At 42.3% G+C, this 26,792-nt stretch overlaps 1 protein-coding gene across 3 annotated transcripts in view; it reads right to left on the minus strand.

Annotated features, from left to right (window-relative positions):
• ZZEF1 (zinc finger ZZ-type and EF-hand domain containing 1) overlaps positions 1-26,792 on the minus strand; it is a 118,673-nt gene that overhangs the window by 58,919 nt on the left and 32,962 nt on the right. For all 3 annotated transcript variants that reach the window (XM_036269907.1, XM_036269906.1, XM_036269908.1), the window contains exons 11-26: positions 24,591-24,739; positions 19,897-20,008; positions 18,080-18,295; positions 16,849-16,949; positions 16,112-16,281; positions 15,084-15,217; positions 13,899-13,969; positions 11,922-12,036; positions 10,942-11,101; positions 7,643-7,764; positions 7,416-7,538; positions 5,720-5,886; positions 5,555-5,636; positions 4,488-4,689; positions 3,013-3,161; positions 1,083-1,323 (exon numbers count right to left, since the gene is read on the minus strand). In XM_036269907.1, coding sequence (XP_036125800.1) covers positions 1,083-1,323; positions 3,013-3,161; positions 4,488-4,689; positions 5,555-5,636; positions 5,720-5,886; positions 7,416-7,538; positions 7,643-7,764; positions 10,942-11,101; positions 11,922-12,036; positions 13,899-13,969; positions 15,084-15,217; positions 16,112-16,281; positions 16,849-16,949; positions 18,080-18,295; positions 19,897-20,008; positions 24,591-24,739 — 2,314 coding nt within the window. The remainder of the gene's footprint in view (positions 1-1,082; positions 1,324-3,012; positions 3,162-4,487; positions 4,690-5,554; positions 5,637-5,719; positions 5,887-7,415; positions 7,539-7,642; positions 7,765-10,941; positions 11,102-11,921; positions 12,037-13,898; positions 13,970-15,083; positions 15,218-16,111; positions 16,282-16,848; positions 16,950-18,079; positions 18,296-19,896; positions 20,009-24,590; positions 24,740-26,792) is intronic.

Below are 26,792 nucleotides of genomic sequence, written 5' to 3' on the forward strand. Positions count from 1 at the left end.
CCCAAACCATACAGGTCACATTGTCCCCCATTCCCCAGCAGAGAAATACTTTTCCATATAACAAGTGTTTCCATATTATCACTCATGTCTCAATGCAGTTTTATTTATTCGAGCAACTTCTTAAAGAAGATATTAATATTTGAGGGAGTAATCAAGATATTTTAGAAATCAGGATATAAATTCTGCAATATGAGATCCAAAGAACTCAGCAATAAAAGTGGCAGTGATAGTAATTTTAACATTAATATCAATAATAAAAAAAATAATAATATTAAGAGCAACAGTCAATGACCTGCCCTAATGGCAGGAAGCATTTGTTTTTGCTTATTTCACCTGCACCATGGAAAGAACACATACCCTGCCAAAATGCTCGGGAAAACCCAGACCTCATGTTTAGGTACGGTTTGAAATGTTTCCCCCCTGAAAGATTAGAGATAGAGAGAGACTCTCCCTCCTGTAGGTCCTGTTAGGCTGCAGGCTACATATACAGGAAATACACAGAGATGGTATCCCTGGTGGAAAGAAATGGTGTAGTAGGCTATCAACAAAGGAAGCCGAGCAGGGATGATGCTACAAAGAAGCTGCAAATCTAAAGATAAGAACTAATACCAACATTTTCCTCCTTAGTTATGGGCATATTCAATTACCTAAACAATTGTTTTCATTGTAATTGCTTAGAACATTAGAGCTAATCAAATCTAAACTTTTACAGATACGAATACGAAGGAGCAAAAAGGTTGTCAGATTAAGCTTGAAGCTGCACAACTCCTAGTTTTTGAGCTAGTACTATTGCCCAAGTTAAGGTTTCTTGCCATTAAATTTTTGGTAGTTTTGCATTAGAATTTTGGATAAAACAAATTATCTGCTAATTAGGAAACTCAAGGCTACTTGCCATATACTCCAGTCTGCAAACTATAAATTGGTCATGAATCTTTTGACTGGCAAAGTAGACCTAACAAGATGAAGTCTATAGTTATAGAAATATGCTTATATTTCAAATTATTTTATTCACTTAAGATAGGCTTTCTTAAAACTTAGCAATTGGCCTTCAGATGAAAAATATTCCCTGTAATATAAGTTACCATATTTTTGCAGCTTCTCATATAAGTCTGGAGTGCGATACACCAGAGCAGCAAAGGTGGCGTTCACAGCTTGATCAATAGTGGAACCAGCAACTATATCTGTCTTTGGGGCCTGCTTTCTACATGCCTGTATGAATCCTTTGAAAAGTTCTGAATATGGCCCACAGAAGTTCTGGGCAGGATCTGACTGTGCAAAATCAAGAAGAAAATGGTGGCAGGGATCATCAGGGATGTTCTTAACCTGGGAACAACAACAACAACAACAAAAAAACATCATGTTTAAGACATTCATTCAAAAAATAAAGTTTACTGAACACCTAGTAGGCCAAAGTGGAAGTATAAAACACAGTGAATACTCTCAGGAAGTTTAAATCTATTTTGGGGAGACCAGACAGGTATATGGGTTTAAAAAAGGTAAACATAAATAAAACATTGAAAGCATTAAAACTAGCACTACCATAAAGCAAAAGACTATGAAGTGCCAAATGCCTAGGAGGGACACCCAGTGCTGAGAATTCACAGGAGAGAGGTGCTGGCAAGTTAAAGTAATTCAGAAAAGCCTCCTGGAGGATACGGGCTTTGGGCTGGACCGTGAAGACTGGGCAGGGTTGGCCCTGAGGAACATAAACATTAGCAGAAGTTAAGAGTCAGTGGGGAGACTGACCTGGCCTGAAGTCTCAGCTGGGGAGTGGTGGGAACTAGAGTCAGATAGGTAAGGTGAAAGGAGACTGTAGAGAGCCTTGACTGTCACTCTGAGGAGTTTAGACTTCACCCTGTGGGCAATGGGGAGCCATTAATGGTGCTTGGCAGTGGAATGACAATGCAGTATTAAAAAAAAAAACTTGGTAGGTATCATGTGACAATGCGAGTGCAAGACGAGGGCCTGGATAAAGATGGAGACAGAGGGAATGAAAAGAGATGAACATCACAAGGGAAAATTCATAGGGCTTGCAGATGACTGGAGAGAAAGGGGAGGACAGATGGAAGAAAGGTGATGGTAGGGGACAGTGGCTCAGTGCTTAGGAAAACAATGACAATAATAGGAGTGAGCAGTCAGGAGCAGGGCATCCTGGTTTTACAATTCTGAGTTAAAGGGAGTCAGAACACTAAAATGAAAATACCTAAAAGGAAGATGAAGGCACATGACGAGTCTGGGAGAAGAACCAGAGCTGGATACTAACATTTAGGAACTACTCACACAGATGTGACAGCAGAAGAGAGAAGAGAGGATAAAGTCTGGTGGGTTTCAGGGAAGAGGAGAGCATCTGAATTAAGCCTACTCTTTAGAGAAGGAGAAATAAGAGAGGTCAATAAAAGAGGCTGATGTCGTGGTTAAATGTAAGAGAAGACAGTGGACTGACGTGGAATCAAAAGAAGAGAGGCTCCAGAGGAACCAAATTTAACAGAGTGATAAAGGAGAGAAAGAGTCCCTAGATTCACAAATAAACTGAGCAACTTGGGGGTGGGGGAAAGGGGGAAGAAGGGAGGAAAAGTAGTAGAGCAGAGAAAGAAGGAAGGAGAGATAAAAAAGAGACAGCGGGCAAACCTGTTTAGTGTTTTAAATATTGTAAGCCTAAATAATGTGCACCATTCCATGGAGAACAAAAAGTACAGCATAAATCATTTACTCTAAAGCTTGACTTAGTGGGGATTACAAACAGATTCAACTTTGTTTAATAACTCCAACAAAAGAGATCTGCTGAGCAACTGCTGTATTTCACTGAAGAGCCATCCATTCAGTATTTCTGAACACCCATTATGCACTGGCCCCTGTGGCACACAGTGGAAACACTAAATGAGAGATCATTTCTCAAGGAGCTAACAGCTTAGTGGGGTGATTAGATATAAATACAAACATTCATAACTGAAAGTAATAAATATTAGTAAACATTTTCCATTCCAAATAGAAAGACAACAGAAGAGTAAATACCTCCTTACTATCCTGTTGTGGATGAGTGGGCCAGCCTCCTTCTAATCCCAACTCTGGACAAATTTGATGCCTGAAGACAGGTTTCCACAAGGGAGAGTTTAGGACTAATGCCGTTTTTGCCTGAGGTACTGCCATGTTACTTCCTAACTCTGGAATGAGAAGAAGGCTTATGAGAGTTCTAGTTTTTCCCTAATATACTAAGAATCTTTGAACTGATGAAGAAAAAGTTTAAACAATTTTGGGCATTATTAAGACTTGGAGGGCATTCACCCACATTTACAAGAATGTAACTGTGAATGTCATGAACGCATACCCCAGATGAACTCAAGCCACGAGGAGGTCCTGAAATGCTGCCATTCTGTGGAACAGCTTCAGTTACAAGGTACCTCTGAAATGACTAATCCATAAAGCTGAAAATAGACTAAACCACCTCTAGGGTATAATAGGAGATCATTAAGAAATGTTTAATTCTGGGGAAATGTTCACACTTTGTAAACCTAAATTTGTAAAAAAATAAATAACTAACTAACTAAATAGTCATCACATATGTGTTTATGTATAGAGGAAAAAAAAGACTAGGTGGAAATAAATTAAAACGCTGATAATAGTTTTCTCTGGGTATTAGGATTAAGAATGGCTTTTCTTGCCCTGGACAGTTTTGCTCAGCAGTTAGAGTGTTGGCTCTGGGACCGAAGAATCATGGGTTCAATTCCCATTCAAGGGCAAGAACCTGAGATGCAGGTTAGATCCCGGCCCCATTGGGGGCCCTGTGGGAGGCGACCAATCAATGTGTGTGTATCACATTGATGTTTTTCTCTTTCTCCCTCTCTCCCTCCCTCATTTCCACTCTATCTAAAGATCGATGGAAAAATATCCTCAGGTGAGGATTAACAAAAATAATGACTTTTCTTCATCACACCACAAATGACCCCACCAAACCAAAATAAAATAAAATAAAGAAGAAAAAAAGAATGGCTTTTTTCCATTATGCAATTTTTCTATGATATTTCACTTTTATAATCAGAGATACTCAAGAAATGATATAGACATAAAACACTCTAGAAACTTTTATTCTATATAATTCTTATTTCTTGGATGAATTTCATAACTAAGTTGGAAAAAATCACTTTAAGACAAAATCCACATTCACTTATTTATATATATTTATGTAACTATTCACATAAAGGATATAAAATTAATTTATTCTATATTTCTGCCTTCTTGTTGGGAGTATACCAAAATTCACTTACAGAAAAAGGATGAAATGCTGCTAAAACTCAGCTCCCTCCCCGACGTGTCCTCCCCCACAGTGTCCAGTGGACATTTTATTCTGGTTTGCTTTAAAAGAAACTGAAAGGAATTTTATTACTACCTCTGCTCCTCCATTGTGGAGGCACCTTAATGAGAAAGAGTACCACACCTTGCTCTTCAGTGTGGCTGAAGCAAGAAGGAAAGGGACAGGGGTGTGGACTTACGATGCACAGACTTGAGTGCCATGCATTGGGAAGCAAGGCGTCCCATCAGTCGGGAAACAAGAAGTTGTAAATCCAACCCCCAAGACACGGCAACATCAGGCAGGCCATAAGCAGTAACAGTGAATTTGTAGCCCCACTCATTGTTACTGCTGTCAGAATGAAAGAGGAATTGTAGCCGAGGACCAGCCTTAAAAGTCACTTTCTAGAAACAAACAAAAATGTTTTGTGGTCAAACAGATTTGAGAAAGCAACATTTCAATAAAAGATAAGCATGTTCTTCACGACTCAAAAAATCAAAATTTAAAATTGGGTTATAGTCTCACCATTATGTCTTACCACCCCCACCAAAACTACTAAAGGAGAAATATACAATGGGGTGGCTGAAACAAAAATCACAACTCCACCTCATGAAGAAGCCAAGTTGGCAGAAAACTGCTGGTCAGTTTCCTAAACCTCGACACCCAGCTGATCCACTACCAACTCAGCCAGAGCTCACACTCAGCCCATGTTTTGCTCCCATCCAATGGCACTGACAGCAGAGGGAAGGTAAAAGTCTGAAGAAGCACTGAACCTCCCAGACCCAGGGACTATGCAGACCTAGATGTGAGGTGGACTCCTGGCTTTCTCTACCATGGTCTGGGCCCTCCTGGACCCACTGGCCTTTCTTGCTAAGAATTACAACTCCCCATTTACTCTGGACAATGTGATATAAACTAGGAGTTGGCCAACTCTTCCTATGAAGAACCAGATAATAAATTATTAAATATTCTGAAAAATACATCTCTGTTGTGACTACTTAAGTGTGTAATTGCAGGACCAAAGCAGCTATAGATGACACACAAACAGTGGGCATGGCTGCGTTAAAAAACAAAAAACAAAAAAACCTGTATTTACAAAACAGGTGACAGGTTGTAGTTTACTGAACTCTGATACAAACCCTTTCTTTTACAAATGTATAATATAAATGCTCTTCTTCAAACACCATATATCTATTTTCCCTTGAGGGACAGTAAAAGAAGATCTGATGCAGAATAGGCATTTTATCTCTTTTGGAGAATACCACTCACCTTGGGCCATTTATCAGTGCCAACTTTTGTGTCATAACGTGTTTTCCCACCTCTAGCATCGGTAAATTCCAAATAATCATACCTGTGAAAGCATAATCTCTGTCACTTTCCTTCTCTCATTTTTTGTCCAGTACTGCTTGGGACAGAAAAACATGTGAGTCTTACCTTTTTTCGGTTTCACACCTCTCATCAAATTCCACCTCAAAATAGGTTGCCCCTGGGCTAACAAAGACAGACACCTCATGGCAATTATTTTCATAGTTGTGGGCAGACTCCTTAGTCCATGTATGTAACACCACGGGCCGTTCCTGTTGCCAAGTCTCAACATCCAGCTATGCAAACAAATGAGACAAGAAAGAATGGTTTTCATCATTTTACATCCAGCCATACGTAGAAACTGTGTTTCTGTATCCGTGATCTAGACAGACAGCCCCTGATGTCCTTACACAGATCACCACTCAGGCTAAAAATATACCTGACATTCTCATCTACATATACAATCATATCCTTATCATTCAGCAGAACAGACATGTGGTTTTTACTGCAAAACAGTGACTCTGTGATTAGCTTTTATTTTCTAATTGTAACAGACTATTTCTTAGAAATCATTACTGGCATGAATTTCCAGTGAGTTAGGAATTTGAAGACCTTCAAGTCCTATTTAGGAGTTTTTTTAAAAGTCTTTGCCTTTTTATTTTTAAAATAGGCTTTTTAATTTAATTAATTAATTAATTAATTTTTTTTGCATTTATCTTCTGATAGAGCAGGAGGGAGAGAGGAAGAGGGAGAGAAACATCGATGTGAGAGAGACACAATGAGTGGTTGCCACCCACACAACCCCAACCAGGGCCGGGGACAAACTGCAACCGAGGTACGTGCCCCTTATCAGGAACTGAACACTGGTCTCTCTGGTCCACGGGCCGACGCTCAAACCACTGAGGCAAACCGGCCAAGGCAGTCTTTTTTCTTTTAATTTTTTCCCTTTATTTATTTTAGAGAGAGAGGAATGGAGAGAGAGAGAGAGAAAGAAACATTGATGAGAGAGAACATCGACTGGCCGCCTCCTGCATGCCCTCCACTGAGGATAGGGCCCACAACCTGGGCATGTGCCCAGACTGGGAATCAAACTGGCAACCTCTTGGTGCATGGGTTGATGCTCAATCACTGAGCCACACTGGCTGGGCACTTTTTTCTTTTTAAGTATGTATTTGTTGGTTTTTTGAGAGAGAGGTAAAGAGGAAGGGAGAGAGAGAGAGAGAAACATCAATGTGAAAGAGAAATATCGATTGGGTGCCTCCTGCATGCCCCCACACTGGAGATCAAGCCCTCAACCCAGGCATGTGCGCTGACCAGGAACTGAATTGGGACCTCTTAGTCCATGGGAAGACACTCAGTCCACTGAGCCATACTGACCAGACTAAAATAGGCTTTTTAATGTATGTCTTTTCAACTCCCACAGAGTTGTTGTGAGACTCAAACAAGATAGTGAAAAAACTTTGTATCCTGTAAAGTTAAGTGATAGAGAACTAAATACCAACCTAATTTGCCTTGCAACACACATTTTCACTTCTAGACTTTAATCTGGTTATTTACTTACATGATTTTTATATAACTTTACATGCTGTAAAATGACAAAATTAATCTTTTCACAGCCTCCTCTATATCTCCTTTCTAACACAAAGCACGCCAAATCAATTCAGACTGGCATTTATCTCTGAAGGCAAAACCTCTAATAAAATACAGGGGGTCTTGTGGATGCAGTTTATCTGTGTAAATCTGTACTCATGGTATGCTTCGTTAAGTATGGTCACATCGCTCCTTAGAGTGGTACACAGCAGGTTCAAGTGCCAACTCAAGTTACCTTATTCAGTCCTCCTTCAGGGTCACTGCAGAGCCTCCTCAACAGCTCTGTTAGGGTACTAAATTCTCTCAAGAGTGTGCAGTGGGAAATGTCTAAAGTACAAAAGTCCAGCAGAAAGATTACCTGAAGGAAGAAAAACAAAGCACTTAGCGTCTACCTCAGACTCTGCTTAGGGGTGCAGGTCACCCACCTTCTGCCCTTTACAAATGGCTGCCACTTTGTCTTACCAGTTGACGAGCTGCCATTGAAAACACTGAATTACATAATTTTTCTACTATGGTTTTTCCACTGTACTGTGACAAAAGGGATTCCAAAATCACTCTTGTGCTTGCCAGAAACTGTTCCACATCTACCAAAACATAAAGAAAATATTTAGACTTCTGGTCAAGATGGCGGGTAGGTAAACGCAGTATCGCGTCCTCCCACAACCACATCAAAGTTATGACTAAACTACAGAACAATCATCATTCAAAACCGCCTGAAATCACGCTGAATGGAAGTCCTACAACTACGGAATTAAAGCAGCAGCCACATCCAGACTGGTAGGAGGGGCAGCGGCGCGAGGGGCGGCGGCGGACGGGCTGGTCCCACACCCATGTGTGGCGGATAAAATCAGGAGGACACGTCGGCTGGGAAGGTCCTCCCTGAGGACTGAGGGTTCCCGTCCCACACCAGGTGCCCCGCTCAGGGTTCCAGTGTCAGGAAGAGAATCCCCATAACTTCTGGCTGTAAAACCAGTGGGAACTGAGGCTCAGGGAGGCTGAGGTGGCTGGAGCCCCAGGCAGCTCCTCGTAAAGGGCCCGCACATGTACTTATCGAACTCGCTCCCACTAAGCTTGGAGGGGAGGCAGCTCGAGGGGCACCAGAGACATACAGGGAAGAACTGAGCTGTTTGGCACTGGAGCGAGGGCTGGAGAAGAGGCTTTCTCTGGGACAGACATGCTGTCAGAGGCCTTTGTTCCTTTGGTGAGCCCTTCCCTGGGGCAGCAGACAGTCTCCATATCTGGGACTCCAGCAACCTGGCTCACACTGGTAGCCCCGCCCTGGTGATTCCCTGAGGCCCCGCCCCACCCCACCGAACTTTCAGGCCCACCCCACCCAACTTTCAGGCCCACCCAAGCTGTTGCCAGTTGCTTAACCATAGGATTGGCCTGTCTTAGATCCTGCTTCAGGTTTTTCCTAAATTCTTTCAAACGAGCAGCATCGGGTCTCAGCGAGCCCCATACCGCTCGTTAAGTTATACACAGAAACAAACACAGGGAGGCAGCCAAAATGAGGAGACAAAGAAACAGGTCCCAAATGAAAGAACAGAATAAAACCCCAAGAAAAGAACTAAGCAAAATGGAAATAAGCAACCTAACAGATGCTGAGTTCAAAATACTGCTTATAAGGATGCTCAATGAACTTAGTGAGAACCTCAGCGAATTTAGTGAGGGCCTCAAGAGCATAAAAAAAGACGAGTCAGAAATGAAGGATGCACAGTCAGAAATGAAGGAGGCATTAACTGAAATAAAGAATAATTTACACAGATTCAATAGTAGAGTAGGTAAAGTCAAGAAGCAAACCATTAATATAAGAAAGCAAAAACACCCAAGCAGAACAGCAAAAAGAAAAAAGAATCCAAAAAAATGAGGATGGTGTAAGGAGCCTCTGGGACAACTTCAAGCGTGCCACAACATTCGCATCTTGGGGATGCCAGAAGGAGAAGAGAGAGAACAAGAAATTGAAAACCTATTTGAAACACTAATGACAGAAAACTTCCCTAACTTGGTGAAGAAAACATACACATACATCCAGGAAGCACAGACAGTCCCAAACAAGATGAACCCCAAGAGACCCACACCAAGACACATCATCATCAAAATGCAAAAGGTTCAAGACAAAGAGAAAATCTTAAAAGCAGCAAGAGAAAAGCAGTTAGTTACCTACAAGGGGAGTTGTTCCCATTAACTATCAGCTGCTTTCTCAAGAGAAACTTTGCAGGCCAGAAGGGAATGGCAAGAAATATTCAGTGATGAAAAGCAAAAATCTACAACCAACATTACTTTATCCTGCAAAGCTGTCATTTAGAATGAATGGACATATAAAGAGTTTCCCAGACAAGGAAGAGCTAAAGAATTTTATCACCACCAAACCATTATTATATGAAATGTTGAAGGGTCTTATTGAAGAAAAAGATAAAAAATATGAACAAACAAAATGGCAATGAATACATAGCTATCAACAATTGAATCTACAAACAAAATGAACAAACAGAACAGAAACATTCTCATAGATATAGAGAACATTTTGTTGGTTGCCAGATGGGAAGGGGGGTTGGGGGAAAGGGTGAAAAAGGTGAAGGGATTAAGAAGTTCAAATTGGTTGCTAGACTGACAAACCTCAAAGGGAAGGGGAGTTTGGGGGATGGGAAGAAATAAACCAAAGAACTTATACGCATAACCAATGGACACAGACAACAGTGTGGGAAAAGGCAGAGGGTGGGGTGGGAGTGGGGAGGAGGGGGTCATTGGGGGAAAAATGAGGAACACACCTGTAATACATTCAACAATAAAGATAAAAAAAGAATGCAAGTCTTACATTTATTAAAAGAAAAGACATTCAAATAAACTTCAAAAAAAGAATGAAAGAAAGAAAATAATATTTAAATGGTAAAAGTGTCACTTGCTTGGTCATCATCAAGGGCAAGCTGTCACAGCAGCTATGAAGGAAATTCCACATCGGAAAGACCATGACACCAGGAAGTGCCATACAAATGCTTTCTTCTGGGAGGGAAAAGCAGTGCAAACCTCAGTAAAAGATTACCTTTAGAGTAAGTAATTTATTTTATTTTTTGTCTTTGTTTCACTTCAAAGGGTGGGAGATATCACTTTTGTAAGTGCGATTACATGGCCGACCGACCCCACTGCTAGTTTCCCTTTGTTTACAATGGGCCCATCACTAGGACTGCCATACGATGGGACAAGGTTTGGGTGACAGGGATCAACAGTGTAAGCATTTTTGTCACAGCTGCTGAGACCAAGTTTGCTGGAACTAAATTTTCCACATACAATTTCTCAGAACCTGCTGAGTTTCATATAATTTTCTGAGGGTTTACGGGGTATGAATCTGAGTATTTTCAATAATCAGCAAAGATCACAGCAGTGCTCACACACCTTAGACTCTAAAAGTTTAAGACTTTCCTTTTTTAGATGACTTGATTAAAACAAGGAAGAAAGACTATGAAAGAGTACAACACCATCTAGAAATGCTGTATGATTGCAAAGGCAATGTTTAGGTTGTGAAATGACCCAACCCTACAATAAAAAATACCTAGGTATACTACACATTTCAGACAGGAAACTTTGGGCAAAAAGATATGCTATAGAATTCTATTTTAAGAAGAAAAAACAACCCAAAGACAAATCAAATTTGTATCAAGAAAAGAAAACCATAAGCACACTCAATGAATGAGTACTAAGTGAGAACGTACACAGTCAAAACCCAAACACCTATGTGTTTTCATGGATTTTGTCCTGAAACTCACATTTTTCAATAAGGTCAATGGCAAGATCTTTGGCTCCAGGGTCCGTGCTCTTCAGCTGCAGATAGCACCAGGAGAGCAGGCTGCCTTGAACAGACCAGAACAGGGAGAAGAGCACAGAGCCAACCTCCACTTGGGCCTTGTTGAGCATCAATAGTTCACACTACAAGGGAGGAGACAGAAAGTGTTTATAACAAGGCCATTCGCAGAACACAGCCAAGGGCATTTTTTAAGACAGCAGCTGTCACTGGCAAAAAAATTCTAGGGAAATGAGGAATGGTCACAAAAGAGCTTTCAACATAGAAGTGACCAAGAAAGAGGTATTATGAAACCTCCTCTTTTGCCCTCAGTTTTTCAGAACACTTACAAATGGTTTTTACTCCTTCTGCCCTTCAGGAACCTTACCCCACCAATGATCTCTTTTCCCTCTCACATCTTCAAATCCTCTCTGGCTCCTTCCCCTGAGCCTTCAGTCAAATCTCTCCCACCTTAAAAAACGATTCTTATTCTCCTATGGCTCTGTAATCATCTTTATTCTCTGGAGTTTCTCTGAAGAGTCACCTGACCTCCAGGAATAAACTCTTGCACACAAAAGCCACAAGATATGTTCATATCATAACTGCTGTGTAATTGCCCCAAACTGGAAACAACCTAACTACTCCTCCAAAGCACAACAGGTAAATTAACTGTGGCATGTTCATAAAGGAAACACTGTGCACATATATCAACATGGATGCACCTCAGAAACGATGCTGAGTGAACAATAAAGATAGTGTCACAGAAGTGTCCCCTCACTTGTTTGCAGAAGCTGGCTGATTAGGAGCCAAGCAGGCTGGGAAACTTCTATGCTCCTGTGATGGTCACAGAACAAAGCCCCATTCATATGGTAAATGAGGGCTGAAGAGGAAGAAGGCACAGTGACAGCTGTATTCTGTGCGCCTAAAAACATGAGGCAAAGAAAACAGGGCACAACCAGCAGTTACCTCCCGAGCAGCAACAGAGAGGAGAGTCCTCATGACTGCCAGTACTTCGCTGATGTTCATGTCGGCCAGGTTGCCCTTCTCAGGTAAAAGCAGAAGGCCGCCTGGATCCCTATCACTGAAGAAACACAAATTAATCATGACACCTTGTTTTAAAAAGCAGATTTACATTTTTTTTTTTTTATCTTAAAAGGTTCCAAAAAGGAACCTACTAAGACTTCAGTGTCAGTTCAGTGAGATGTGAGGAATTTGGGTGAGAAAAAAAGCCATGGTCCCAGCTGGGTGTGAGCCACTGTCCTTATGTCCACACGTCCTTATGTAAGCACAGGCCTATAAATCCTCAAGTCCTTAGAAAAGATTCCGAAGAATAAATCTAATTAATAAATCACCTTGACCACCAATAAGAAACACACCTAACCTTACAACTGCTAACTTGACAATCGGGCTAATCATTCCTGTCTTCAAATGTTCTTCACATGACAGCCCCAGCCTCTTTCATCATCCTTGATACTTGATTCTGAACACATTTTACAGAGTCCTCTATGTCCGACTTAGACTATACCAAGTGTAGTCTGACTTGCGGATAGTAGCTTGGGCTCTAAGTTCTCTTCCTCCTTCAAGAGTCTATACCTTTAGCCCTGGCTGGTGTGGCTCACTCAGTGTTTTGAAGCATTGTCCTATACATAAAAGACTGTGGGTTCCATCTCCAGTCAGGGTATTTATGGGAAGCAACCGATCAATGTTTCTTTCACATCGATGTTTCTCTCTAAAAATCAATAAAAAACATATCCTCAGGTAAGGATTAAAAAAATAAAAAGAGGCCCGGCTGGTGTGGCTCAGTGGATTGAGAGTCAGCCCAAGGACTGAGAGGTCCCAGTTCGATTCCCGGTCAGGGTACATGCTCAGGTTGCAGGCTCAATCCCCGGTAGGGGGTGTGCGGGAGGCAGCTGATCAATGTCTCTCTCTCACATCAATGTTTCTCTCTCTCTCTAAAAAAAAAAAAAATCAATAAAAATGTAAAACAAAAGAAAAAGTCTATACCTTCAATAATGCAGCCTACAAGCCCATAAGTAGTTAAAGCATGCAACACTCTCCAAGTCATCCCCTCTCGGCACATTTCTTTTGTTAAGCTACCATTCTGCAGTTGGGTTTTGTTTGTTTGTTTTTAATCTTCACCTGACAATATTTTTCTATTTATCTTCAGATGGATGAAGTGGGAGGGAGAAAGAAAGAGAGAGAGGGAGAGAGAAACATCAACGTGGGAGGGACACATCAACTGGTTGCTTCCTGCACAACCCTGACCAGGGCTAGTGGTGAACTGCAACCAAATCCATGACTCATTGGTCCGCAGGCCGAAGCTCTAAGCACTGTGCCAAACTGGCCAGGGTTGCAGTTGGTTTTAATGTAATTGGGTTTTTAGATTTCAGTACAGGGCTTCAGTTTGTGTCTTCAAAGATTAATTAGACACTGAAGTATTCAAAAGGATCCTCAATGGATTCAACTCTAAATCGTCTTATAATGACTGGGACTTGGATTAAGTTCTGGACAAGATTGTTATTCTCCCACTAATTTAGTCACTCCTGTGACAAGTGGTGTCTCACTCCAGAAATCTGGCTCAGTAGAGGGAAGTATCTGATTACTCCAAAAGCACATGAAAGGGATAGCTAAAGAAAAAAACTTTGCAAAGATTTGAAATAATGGACAATTGAAAAGAATTACAAACTTGCCCTGGCCGGTTTGGCTCAGCGGTTGGAGCGTCGGCCTGCGGTACAGAGAGACCCGGGTTCGGTTCCCGCTAAGGGCACGTACCTTGGTTGCAGTTTGTCCCCGGCCCTGGTTGGTCGTGCGGGTGGCAGCCACTAGATATGTCCCTTCACATTGATGTTTCTCTCTCTCTCTCCCTCCCGCTCTATCTGAACAAAAAATGGAAAGGTGTCCTCGGGTGAGGATAAAAAAAAAAAAAAAGAATTACAAACTTACCTAAAATATGTGCACAGTGAGCGGAAAGTGAGCTGCAGGGACTGCTTGTGTTCCTGCTCAGTGACATTTTTCTAGAAAACAAGAAACTGCACATTCAGAAAACCTATTCCATGACATTGCAAAGACCTAAAGCAGCATGAAATGCCACTGCCCACTGTTCCCAAGCATGAGGAAAGTCAGGGTCACCAGACCACCTCATGGTGCCCAACCAAGACCTGGCCCAATGCTAAGAGAGATCAGAACCACCCATCTAAACAGAAGATGGCTAAAGTTAACATCAAGGCTTCCTGCAGGAAAGCTTGATGCAAATGTTTAAGAAGATGACTTCTAAAAGATACATAGTACTTTTCATCACTGGGCATGCCATCACAAGAGGGAAGAGCAGGGACAGGGTATATTTCTTGTGAACTTTCTGTTTGTTTTTAAACAGGATCTAAGTTTTCTCTATACAAGTCAGAATAGCCTATGGTGACAGTTATAGAAATCACATCTCTTGATGGGGCTACTATGCTACAGTGGAAGCACTTTATTTTTTCGTAAGAGGATTCACTAAATGTATTGAACACCTACTGCTATGCAAGAAACTGAGGGGGATATAAGACCCTCCCCCTCCTGACTGGCATAGGAGGGTGGGAGAGATATGGTCACAAATGACAGCAGTGCTGTTTAATTCATCAGAAAGAGAAAGGGAAATATAACCCTTACCACTGCTGTCAGAGGGATGGGCAAAGGGAAAGGGACTGGGTTGCTTTGCTGATAGATAGCGATGTAACACAAGAGGTCATAAGTACTCTTGCTATTTTTCTCTGTGGGACACATGCCAGCAAAGAAGTTATTTGCTTAGCTGCCTGATAAATACTTCCAGCAAACAAGAAGAACTGAACTCTGCCCATAGTCCAGTGGGTCAGGTCAGGGATGCTGAAGGTTATAACTAAAAATGCAAAAACTGGTTCCTCAAGCTGATATGCAAATTTTGCAGAGAGCTGAAATACAACCCAAAACCTTATTCACTGAGCCTCAACATGAATCTATAACCATATCATTTATAAATAATTATTATCTGCTTTCGTTTTTTTCAATTGTTATTTTGAAAATTTCTTTTCCCGATTCTACAGCACTGGCAAGGCCTTCTAACACATCATTTTTATCAGGAATAGAATCTATACTTTTAACGTAAGTACGTACCATCATGGTGAAGAGATGGTTCCGCTGGGTCTGTCGATCAGGAAAGAAGATCGCAGCTCCACTGAGAAGAGTATTCCTGACTTCTTGTTTTAATATTTCCATGGGCACAGAGTCTCCATCCATCCTATCCACCACTGATAAAAATGAACAATGAAATCAGTTTTAATATATTCCATCTAGTCACTTTATTCTATTTACATATTTATTCTATTTACATATATATATATGTCTGTGTAAACTAGCCTATAAACTCATTACTCTCCATTTTGTAGTTTCTGTACAAAATGAAATATTTCTGTATAGGCTAGGCAATGTAAGAAAATTATTTTTTGATTACATTTAACTAAAATAAAGACTATAAGTACCAGTTTAAATTTCATTATTTCCCTGCCCTTTTGAGACACAACTTGACAAAGACTTAAAAATAACTTTAGCCCTGGCTGGTTTGGCTTAGCGGTTAAGAGCGTCAGCCTGCAGTCCCAAGAGATCCTGGTTTGGTTCCTGCTAAAGGCATGTGCCTCAGTTGCAGTTTGTCCCCAGCCCTGGTTGGGTCGTGCGGGTGGCAGCCACTTGACGTGTCCCTTTCACATCGAAGTTTCTCTCTCTCTTCCTCTCTTTCCCTCCCACTCTATCTGAGCAAAACAATGGAAAAATGTCCTCAGGTGAGGATAAAAAAGAAAATAACTCCAAATGGTCACATGTTTTATTCTCAATTTATCATTATATCTCCCACTCAATCTATCAAACTCTTCCCAGTGTCTTAGCTGAAGTAAAGACTGAAGAGTGTAATAATAATTTCTCTCAATATAACACAGCTGTATATCAGAAACCAGGAGGAAGTTATTGATGAGGGGAAAAATACTAAACTCAAAATAAGATTCAAAAGAGGATGAAAGGAAACACTCATTTTTCAAAGAAGCGATCCCTTTCCTGGGCTTGCATGATCAGATGACCTCCTGTTCTCCCCAGCAAGAAGCCCTGCAGGTGACTAGCACAGGATCACATTAAAGAAAAATCCCAATCCCTACCATCACATAAGTGTGTATAGAGCTCCTTGGCGGCCTCCAGCCCCTTGGGGCTCTGGCGTGGAGCCTTTCCAACTTCAGAGGCAGCCTCGGAGTCTCTTTGCAGCACCGAGAAGCAGCTCTGAAGGAGCTGTAATAGCAGTGTTTGGGCACAGATGCATTCTTCTCTTGGGCTAGAGAAAGATAAAAAACATCAGAGAGCAAAAAGGTAAGTTGCTTTTATCCTCCAAAGCCAAACTGTCTACAAAGGACTCTCCTCTAGGCATCAGGCTCGGTGAAAAGAATGCCAACCCACAGGAATAAAGGTGGAACAGAAAGAACAATGTACAGTGACTAGGTAAAGTCTGAAAATACAGACCCCACCTGACTCTGCCCTCGGTGGGACCAGGAAATGCATTTCTGATCCTGTTTCTTCATCTGTAAAATGAAGGTACTGCTATCATACTTGATTTTCTCATCCCACAAGGTTGTAATGATAATCACATGAAAAAATGTTTATGAAAATACTGCCCAAATACAGTGGTTAATAGAAATATGTAATTTCTATAAAATATTACTTTTTTATTTCTATATCTAGGTGTTATTTTCCATAATAACCAAATCTTTCAAATCAGAACAATAAACTAGTAGGAAGTAAAAAAACTTAGAAGAAAAAAACTGTCCATTAAGAATAGCAAAATTCAGTGTCTTTCTTCAGTTGTATTTATATGATTATCACCTTGTAACAAATTCTGACCTACTTTTGTTTCAATTTACTGTAAAAATTCCAGAAGATCTGCAAATCAAGACCCGCGAAGTCCAGAAAAGATTTATATTTTAAGCCACTCTCCTTCTGCTGCACCTAAAAAATTATAAAGACCAGAAAAAATAAAATTAAAAATGCATTTAGAGAAATATCATAATGGCTCATTTACTTCTTATTGTTAAGAGATGAGGTAGCCAACCTGGTAAAATTCCCATATAATGGATGCTTACTCTTAATTACTAAGAAGTCTGTGAACAACTATTTTTGGTGTGAAACTTCTAAAATATGTACATGTATATGTGGTGTTTATATGTACATATGTATGTAAATGTATATACACATCACACACATCACACCCATCACACACACACACACACACACACACACACACACACGGAGGCTCCCTGACTTCATCAACACCACACCTGAAACATAAGTGAGTCTTCACTGGATGACAATAATGCCCATGATTACATCACAGTGTGTTTTGACCCTTCCCTGAATGTAGGCTGAAAGACCAATTCTGCTATAAGTGCTCCTGCTGTTTCTCAGCATCTATCTCTCTTTCATTTGCTATTTCCTGTTGCGATAAGAGAGCTTGAATAACAAAGACCAAACAAACTATACACATGTTGAGTTACCAATCTCTAAATGTGCCCTGAAGCAGGATAAAGGTCAAGAGTGGATACTGTTGCACACCACACAGGAGGCCACCACTAAATTCCTGACAAAAACCACATTCTCCATGGTGATGGCTGTAAAATCTCCCTTTGAGTGAGTTGCCACTGTTTTTATTAGTGACTGTAGAAGCAGTATCAAAACACAAATGATTTCAAATTCTGACATTATTTTGGTACTTTCAGTAAATAAATAGAATTCACCTACACTTCAGGAATAATTTTCCTTAAAGAAGACTTAAAAAAGATACAAATTCCATAAACTTGGTTTGACTCCCCAGTCTGCTCAGTCATAGCTGGGGATCTTTAAGCTCTGTCTGTATGTCTAGTCGGAACCCTCACAATGATGGCCACATGCCACTTAGTCTTTCACTGACTGATGCCCTCAATGCCCAACATCTCACTCCACTTGGCCTTCCAACATCATCACAGCACAATGCCTGCCGTACTCATTAATACTGCAGGCTCCAACTGGTTGGTGTTCATTTCCCTGAACACTGTCAGTTATTTTCCCAAAGGAATGAGGTCGAACAACTGAGGAAACACTACCAGGTCATGGGCAAGCTGCTGGATGAATTGAAGGGTCCTAAGGAGCAGTGTGGCCCCACAGACACTCTCCTCCACGTCCTTTCTGCAGTGAGCACCGATGACACTCTGTTCTGCTTCTGCTCTTGCTGGTCGGAGGTACCCACTGATGCTCAAGCCTTGTACTCCCAAGCGCTCTGCCGACTCCTGACGGGTGCAGAGGAACTTCACCATCAAGTACTAGAAAGGACAAGAGAGATTTAAGGCAAAGGACTCAAAAGCCCTGGAAATTGATGAAAGGGAAATAAAGGGCTTCCTTGGAAGGTCCTCCTATGACTTTAACAATTTATGAGGTACCCAGTATGCCTAGCACGGGGGACACAAAAAAGTCCAGCATCTATAGCAAACAGAAAAAAGACAATACAAATGTAGAATGAAGTCTAGTCTTGAGAAAGATCACAATAAGAGAAACTATATTAGTCCCTCTTCAAGGCAAAAACAGAATTAGGACAAGAAGAATAAGTGAAGTATGTCTGCTCTGTGGCACAGTCATTTTGAATAGAAATCAGATAAATGGCAAAAACAGTCCACAAATGCCATGAGGAAGCCTCTCAAAGTCCCCAGCAGATATATGCAACCCATGTGCTGGAAGCCCAGGACACAGCTTGTATGCTCAAATCTAAAGCCATTTTCAAAACCCAGCTTCCACTCAAACTATTTGCTTCTTACAGTGACAGCTCCTTGGTCAAGAGCCTTTCAGAATCCATTCCTCAACTGCATAAATATCTACTATGTATAAACCCCAAAGACAGTTCCTATGTCTCTATTTCAGCCTCTGTTGTTTTTTTTAATCCTCACCCGAGGACATTTTTCTTTCTTTTTTTTTTTTTATCCTCACCCAAGAACATTTTCCCATTTTTTTGTTCAGGTAGAGTGGGAGGGAGAGAGAGGAACAGAGAGAGAGAGAGAAATATCGATGTGAAAGGAACATATCGAGTGGCTGCCACCCGCACGACCGACCATGGCCGGGGGACAAACTGCAACCGAGGTACTCGCCCTTATCGGGAACCGAACCCGGGTCTCTCAGGACCGCAGGCCGACGCTCTAACTGCTGAGCCAAACCGGCCAGGGCCATTTTTCATTTTTTGTTCAGATAGATTGGGAGTGAGAGAGAGGAAGAGAGAGAGAGAGAAACATCGATGTGAAAGGGACACATTGAGTGGCTGCCACCCGCACAACTCAACCAAGGCCGGGGACAAATTGCAACCGAGGTACATGCCCTTAGCGGGAACCGAACCCGGGTCTCTCTGGACCGCAGTCCAACGCTCTAACCACTGAACCAAACTGGCCAGGGCTATTTAAGCTTCTTAATAAGATTTACACTAGAGGTTAAAAAAAATCAAGATTATACCATAGCTATGGAAACACATTTCTCTTGCATTTATGCTTGTGTACATGCTGTTCTCTCAGCCTGAGATGCCCTTCTCTGCACATCTCAGCCAGGCTAGAGATGATGGCTTAGTCAGCTTTCCATACTCAGCATCATACCACCTTCACTGGGAAGCCCTCTTTAGTGAACTCCAGGCTAGGATAGATCTTTTTCTTCTGGGCTGCAAGAGCCCCCTGTATATCCGTTGATCACAGCCCGTATCACAGTGTAATATACATTTGAATCTCCCACTAGACTCTGAACTCCTTGAGGGCCATAATCATGTCTGATTTACCTTGAGGGTTCCAGTGCTGGCACAGGGCTGGTACACAATAACCACTCAATTAATACTTACAGAACAAATGGATGGGAGTGGGCAAATATGTGAAGGCTGCAATTCAATAATGCTTACTCTGGCAACTCTGCACTGCTGCAGCTTGACCTCTGCTTCATCCCACTCTTCTTCCAGCTCGAACCAGCCAATAGGATCATCCTCTCCAAGGTCATCAGATGAGCAACCAATCCTGTAAACACAAGGGTAATCATAAACATTTTCCTATTCCTAAATCTCTCAAGGGTCCAACAAATAAGGCACCATCTAAGTGGCATTTAACGTGTATGAATGACCTGTCAATTAACATATGAGGTAGTTTGTGGTAATTTCCTCCCTATCTCAGCCTCATCTGTGAAATGGGAATTATCAGTCCCAAATATAATCTGAGAACTAAAGAGAAAGTTTGCTTCTCTAGATAACTGGTCTATCTGAAGAATGAGACATAGTCAAGGCATCTTAGATGAGCTACACAGGAATAAGGTATAATACAACAGCTGGTGTGTGTTTCTGGAAAGAGCTTTGTTTTCCTGGCTAATGTATGTGTGACCACCCTGAGGTTTGGGCCACTTACAATAACTAAAGGGTAAAAGCTGAGCAGCTTTCAGATCCTAGAATTCCAAAAACAGAAAATGTCAGCCTTCAGAAGCCTCAGCATTTTTCTTATTCCTTTAGAAGTCCTTCAGGGAAAGCAGTTCAGCCTGGAGGTTGAAGAAGTGCAACTGTGGCCTTGGCCGGTTTGGCTCAGCGATTAGCGCGTCGGCCCGCAGACCGGAGAGTCCCTGGTTCAGTTCCCGCTAAGGGCACGTACCTTGTTTGCAGTTTGTCCCCGGCCCCGGTTGAGGTTGTGTGGGTGGCAACCAGTCGGTGTGTCTCTCTCACGTCGATGTTTCTCTCTCTCTCTCTTTCCCCCTCTCTCCCTCCCGCTCTTTCTGAAGATAAATGCGAAAAATGTCCTCGGATGAGGATTAAAAAAAAGAAGAAGAAGAAGTGCAACTGTGTGCTACTTCTTTTCAAAAACTGGGCACTTTCCTGGCTGGTGTCTGTGGGTTGAGCATTGTCCCATGGACAGAGAGGTCCCAGTCAGGGCACATGCCCGGGTTGCAGGCTCAACCCCCAGTGGGGGGTGTGCAGGAGGTAGCTGATTGATGTTTCTCTCTCACATCGATGTTTCTGTCTCTCTCTCTCTCTCCCTTCATCTCTACTAAAAAAATCAATAAAAACATTTTAAAAATATCAATTTAAAAATAAATAAATGAAAAATGGACACTCGAATGGTACTCCTTTTCAGGGATTCAATAACTAAGACAGAGAAAAGGCAGTCTTTTCAAGTACTAGTCCTAACTTTATACTATTTAATCTATGACACAGCTAACAAGCTAGCATCACATGAGTATTCTGTATGGATAAGAGACGCAAACACAGGGTTTTACAGCAAGAGGAAAAAGACAAAGGACTCGGAGTAGGTTCGGTAACAGAGAAACAAATGTTCTCTTCTTAATATAAGTCCTTCTTAGCATAAACTTTTCACAATATAGTTAACCCTAAAACCAATGGGACAGCTGGTATTTTGTCTTAACCCAAAATCTTGTCAGTTAGTTTCATCAATATTATGTGTTTGAGAATTTTTAAATTTATTCTTTGGGAGACATTAAGGAAATCTTTGAGACACAGAGAGTTGGCAGGATGCAAAGAGCAGGGAGAAGCAACCCTGTTCCCTATACCACACAGCAGGCAAGGTAGAGAAAAGCAAGCTGAGTATCAGTACTGCTCAGTGTGCACAGCAACCAAACAGCTAGTCCTGGAGCATGCTGGCTGACTATTGTCTGAACAGAGGAACAGGAAAAAAGGGCAGAAAGATAGATACATGTACATTAATATTTTGATTTCCAAACTAGAAAGGCACTGATAATATGTGGGCCAACCAAATCAGGATTCCAGAGTAGTTCAGGCTGAAACCAGAGGTAAAATCAGCAAGGGAGTAGTAAATAGACCTACAATGAGGTTTAAAAAAGCCATCCTATATAAGATGTGAAAAGATCTTGCTTGATAGCAGGTTAAAGAAAAAAGACCTATTTTGATATGTCCCAAGAGTAGGACATAGCTGCTTAAAAACAATTGTAATCTCCAGTTATTATTTTAAAAGAAAAGCATCTTTATAAAAACAGACATATAAAGAGATTTTAGCAGTAGGGGAGATTTGACCACTTTCATGAAGAGGGTTGAATTAAGACCACTGAGTTGTGCCCGGCCGCTGTGGCTCAGTGGATTGAGCGTTGTCCCATGGACCGAGAAGTCCCAGTTTGATCCCCAGTCAAGGCACATGCCCAGGTTGCAAGCTCAGTCTCCCTAGGGGGCGTGCAGGAGGCAGCCTAACAATGTTTCTCTCTCACATCGATGTTTAACTCTCCCTTCCCCTCTCTCTAAAAAATAAAAAATAAAAACATATTTTTAAAAAATAGACCACTGAGTGGAAATTACAAAATTAGATTTCAACTGAACATATTCTATTTACTGTAGTGCAGTGAATTCTTTATCATTAGGAGTATTCTAGAGAGGCTGAATAATCATTTGTTAAGGACGCCACCAAAGGAAATACAGCAGAGGGAGAGTTTTTCCAAATCCTTGTTACTTAAAGTGTGGTCTGTGGATGGGGAGCATCAGAGTCACCCGAAAGTTTGTCAGAAATAAAAGTCTCAGGCCCCACCCAGAGCTACTGACTCAGAATCCACATTTTAACACAATCCTTGGTGGCTCATTTGTACATTAAAGCTTAGTAATACAGGACCTGATGATAGTTCAAGGCTTCTGTTAGCTCCAGCACCCCATTCCTGTGATATATAGTAGTAAAAACCAAGTCTAGGCTTCAGTTTCATGAATTTTAACTTGTTACTAATAACAAGGGGGCAACGCTGCCCAATGACCTCTGTAGCTAAATCCAACAGGTCCACTCCTAGACTTTATCTTACTGATTTCTGGCTAACATTTGGCACCAATGCCCACTCCTTACTTCTTTCAACTTGGCTTCATGATGACATATCCCTAGCTTTCCTGCTGCTTCTCTGGCTGTTTTTTTCAGTCTCCTTCTCTGTGTTGCCCCTTAAATGTTGGTGCCTCTTAGCACATTGACCTAAGGTCGCTTCTCATCCCAACCTACACACTCTTCCAGAATGATCTCTTCTAATTTGTTTTAAATTATCACTTAAATGTCTCTCATATCTGTACTTAAAGTACAAATGACTATTTCATAACCTCTTTATCCAACTAGCTATTGAATATCTCACAGGCTTCCTAGAACCTTAAATTCAAAAGGACCAAAACTAAGCTTACCATCTTCCCCACAAACCTTTTTCCCCGAGGTATATTCTAGCATACAGAAAGACACTATCAATGTTCCCATCTTCCCAAGCCAAGGCCCAGGACTCATTGACTCCTAAGTTTTCTTCCTTCTCCTGTTCTACATTTAGTAACTCAACAGGTCCTGTTGCTTCCACCTTCTAGTTGTCCACATCTCTGCATCGCTGCTCTTGCTGCTCTCGTTGAGATCACCCACACCTCTGGCCTCCTAGGTGGCAGTGACATCCTCCTCCATTTTATCCTGCCTCCATGCTTGCTCTCCTCCAATCCACTCGACACACAGCATGACCCAAACCAGTACTTCTAAAACACACATCTGATCTAGTTCTTCTTAGAACTCCTCAACAACACTCTGCACCCACTCCCTGCTGCACCCCTCCCATTGCTTTAAGGATGAAGTCTAAACCCTGAAACAGACACAAAAAGACCTTTAATGACCTGGCCTCTTCCTAGCTCTCCAGTTTCATCTCTCACCACTCTCCACTTACAGTACACCTCAGCAATACCTGGCAGTCCTTTTATGCCATACTACACTTCTGAGTTCTCTGTTCTTCTCCTTCTACTTATTCAAGTGGCTAATTAACTCTAACTCATCCTTTAGTTTTTATACCATAAACAATACTTCCTCCAGGAAGCCTTCCCTGGTCAGGTCAGGTGCTCTACCATGTGCAACACCCTACCTTCTCTTACCTTGTATTCATAACACTGATACTACCAGTTGTATCCTCTGTTTTCAAGCTAAAGAGGAAGCTCCATAGAGCAGCAACTGCCATTTTTTGCTCATTATAGTATCTTCAGTGCCTAGCAATAGGCCTAATGCATACATAGTAGGTGCTTAATAAATATTTTCATTAAAAGCATGAATAGAAGGAGGAAGATGGGGGTATGGGTAAATTTCCCAGTGGCAAGGTAAGACTGAAGACCTCAGGCTGCCCACAATTCAGGTGTATATCATTACCCAGCCGTCTTGAAAATGAGTGTGCCTTGCCCAACTGGTGTGGCTCAGTGGACTTAGCATCATCCCATGGACTGAGAAGTCGTGGTTCAATTCCTGGTCAGGATACATGCCCGGGTTGCGGGCTTGATCCCCTGTGGGGGTTATGCAGGAGGCGGCCAATCGATGTGTCTCTCTCATATTGATGTTCCTATCTCTCTCTCCCTTCTTCTCTCTCTAAAAAATCAATAAAAATATATTAAAAGAAAAAAAAATGAGTATGCCTGGTCACAGAAGAGACCAAGTAAGTCTGTGAACAAATTAAAATACACATCTTTACATATGCTGCTAGAAGCAATGAATGCTCATGGCTACTGCGGGTGGGTTAGTGGCACCTTTTCTATAAAGACAAGAAAGCATATTTCATCAGTAAGAGAATGTATACAATCATATTAACTACAAAGATTTTTATTCAGTTCTTTACCTGCTTTTTAGAAATTGCCTGAATTCCTGAAGTTTCCACTTGTCATATTTTTCAAACCGTTTGAAGTGTTCTTCTGCATGAAATTTATCTGAAGATGAGTTATAGGCAAACACCAACCCACACTGGGCACCAATGCCACCACGTCGAACCTGAAAACAGATATCTAGATAAAGTACAGCAGAGGGGCAAAGTTCTGTAGTTGTTTCATTTCCCAAAAATATGGTTAAATTCAAATAGCTTAAAGCAAAATCAAACCAATGAAATGATCTTTGAAATACATTAAGTCCTGGGTGATACAAGATGGTGGCAGAGTAGGTGGAAGTTACCTCCTCCCAGAAAAAAAATCAGAATTACAACTGAATTACAGAACAATGAATCCGAATAACCAACTGAAGACTAGTTTAACAAAAGTTTTATAACTAAGAACATACAGAAGAAGCCACGCTGTGATTGGTAGGAAGGGCAAGACTCAAAAAGGGCTGGCCCTGCCCACATGTGGTGGTTGAGAATCTGGAGGGACATCGTAGCTGCAAAGATCCCCATGAGGAGCAAGGGGGTCTCAACCCCAAGCCGGGCCCAGCAGCCCAGAACACCACAGCCAGGAAGAGGAGCTCCCTAACATCGGGCTATAAAAATCAGTGAGGATTCTGTCCATCTGGAAGAGACAAGAGTCTGCTAGAAACCCAGGCACCTTCTTACAGGACCAACACACAAAATCTCGTTCTTGGGCACTCACCCTGGGCTCCAGCGAAGGGTTGACAGCTTAGAGCAAACTGGAGTCATTCAGGGACAGATTGGGTTGTGTGGCCTTGGGGAGAGGGCTAGAGGGACAACTACCACTGTCCCTTTGCTGAGTCCTTCTCCCACACTGCCCCCAGATGCCATCTTTCCTGGGTCGAGCACTCTCCTCCATAGGGTGTTCGCCTGGGGAGATCCACTGGCCCCACCCTCCCAACTCCCTGTGGCCCTGCTCTGCCAAGCTCACACCCTGCCAAGAAATCAGCTAGCTGTGGGCAGCTTGGCCCCTGCAGTCTTTCTTAGAAGGCCCTTGAGGAGGTCTGGGAATACTCAGGGTGTCAGAGACACAGAAGGAGAGACTAAGTCATGTGGCTCTGGGGAAAGAGCCATTTCTACCCTCCCCTCCAGTGTAAACAGTGCCACACCCCCTATGAGAGATCCACCAGCCACAAGCTCCCAACTCCCTATGGCCCCACCCTGCCAAGTTCCTGCCCTGCTGAGGAATTAACTGGTTGCAGGCAGCCTGGGCCCACTGCAGTCTTTGAGAAGATGTCAGAGATGCACAGGGAAAGACTGAGTAGTGTGGTTCTAGGGTGAGGGCCATTTTTCCTCTATGTGCCCTAACCCAGTGCCATTGTTCCTGTGCAGAGCCCTCCCTCCACATAGCCAAATCTTATCTTTTAGCCTGATGAATCTACTGGCCTCACCCTGATGGCTCGCTGAGACGCTGCCTCACTACAAAGGTCCACAGCCTCCAGCTGTAGTGGCTAGCCTTGGGGTACTCTGAGACTTTTACTGAGTGGCCACAGACCCAGCGTTGGTGCCAAGTTTGAGTCTGTATCAATCCGGTCAACAATATTTGCCTCTATCTGAGGACTTAAACCTGCCTCACAGAACTCATGTACCCCGAGGTCTATGGCTGAGCCTAACAGACAGCTGGCAGGTAGAAGCCAGATCTCAAGGTACCTTGGGCCTTTTGCTGACCTGCCCCAGGCTTAGTACTGGTGGAACGGCTTTGGTATGCAGCTTGGCCCTGCCCACATGCATCCAGGCCCAGCAGAGGCAGCCATCAACTACAGATCCTTTTGTAGCTCCTAATCGGTAGCTCATGGCCAGTTACAGACAGCGTCTGACATTGACCTGCACAGGAATCCCTCCCAAGAGGCCCCAGAACGAACAAACCCAAAAGCAGGCTTCAGACCACATCACAGCATGACCCAATTAGCTCCACAAGTGGCCCAAAGGATCTCAACAGACAAGAGAGCTCGCTGGGACAAATTCCACTTTGTGGTGTCAGCCCCTGCACAGCAGCTCATACACTGTGGTTGGGGTCAATCCTCACAGTCAGCCAGCCTGAGGACCAAGAGCAATCAAGACTCAACTACAACAGGAGTGCTCACATAACCCACACAAGGAACATTCCTAAAGCACCTAGCTCAGGTGATTAAGGAGACTGTGCCACTG

This window comes from Molossus molossus, unplaced genomic scaffold (genome assembly GCF_014108415.1).
Source record: "Molossus molossus isolate mMolMol1 unplaced genomic scaffold, mMolMol1.p scaffold_m16_p_19, whole genome shotgun sequence".
NCBI lineage: Eukaryota > Metazoa > Chordata > Mammalia > Chiroptera > Molossidae > Molossus > Molossus molossus.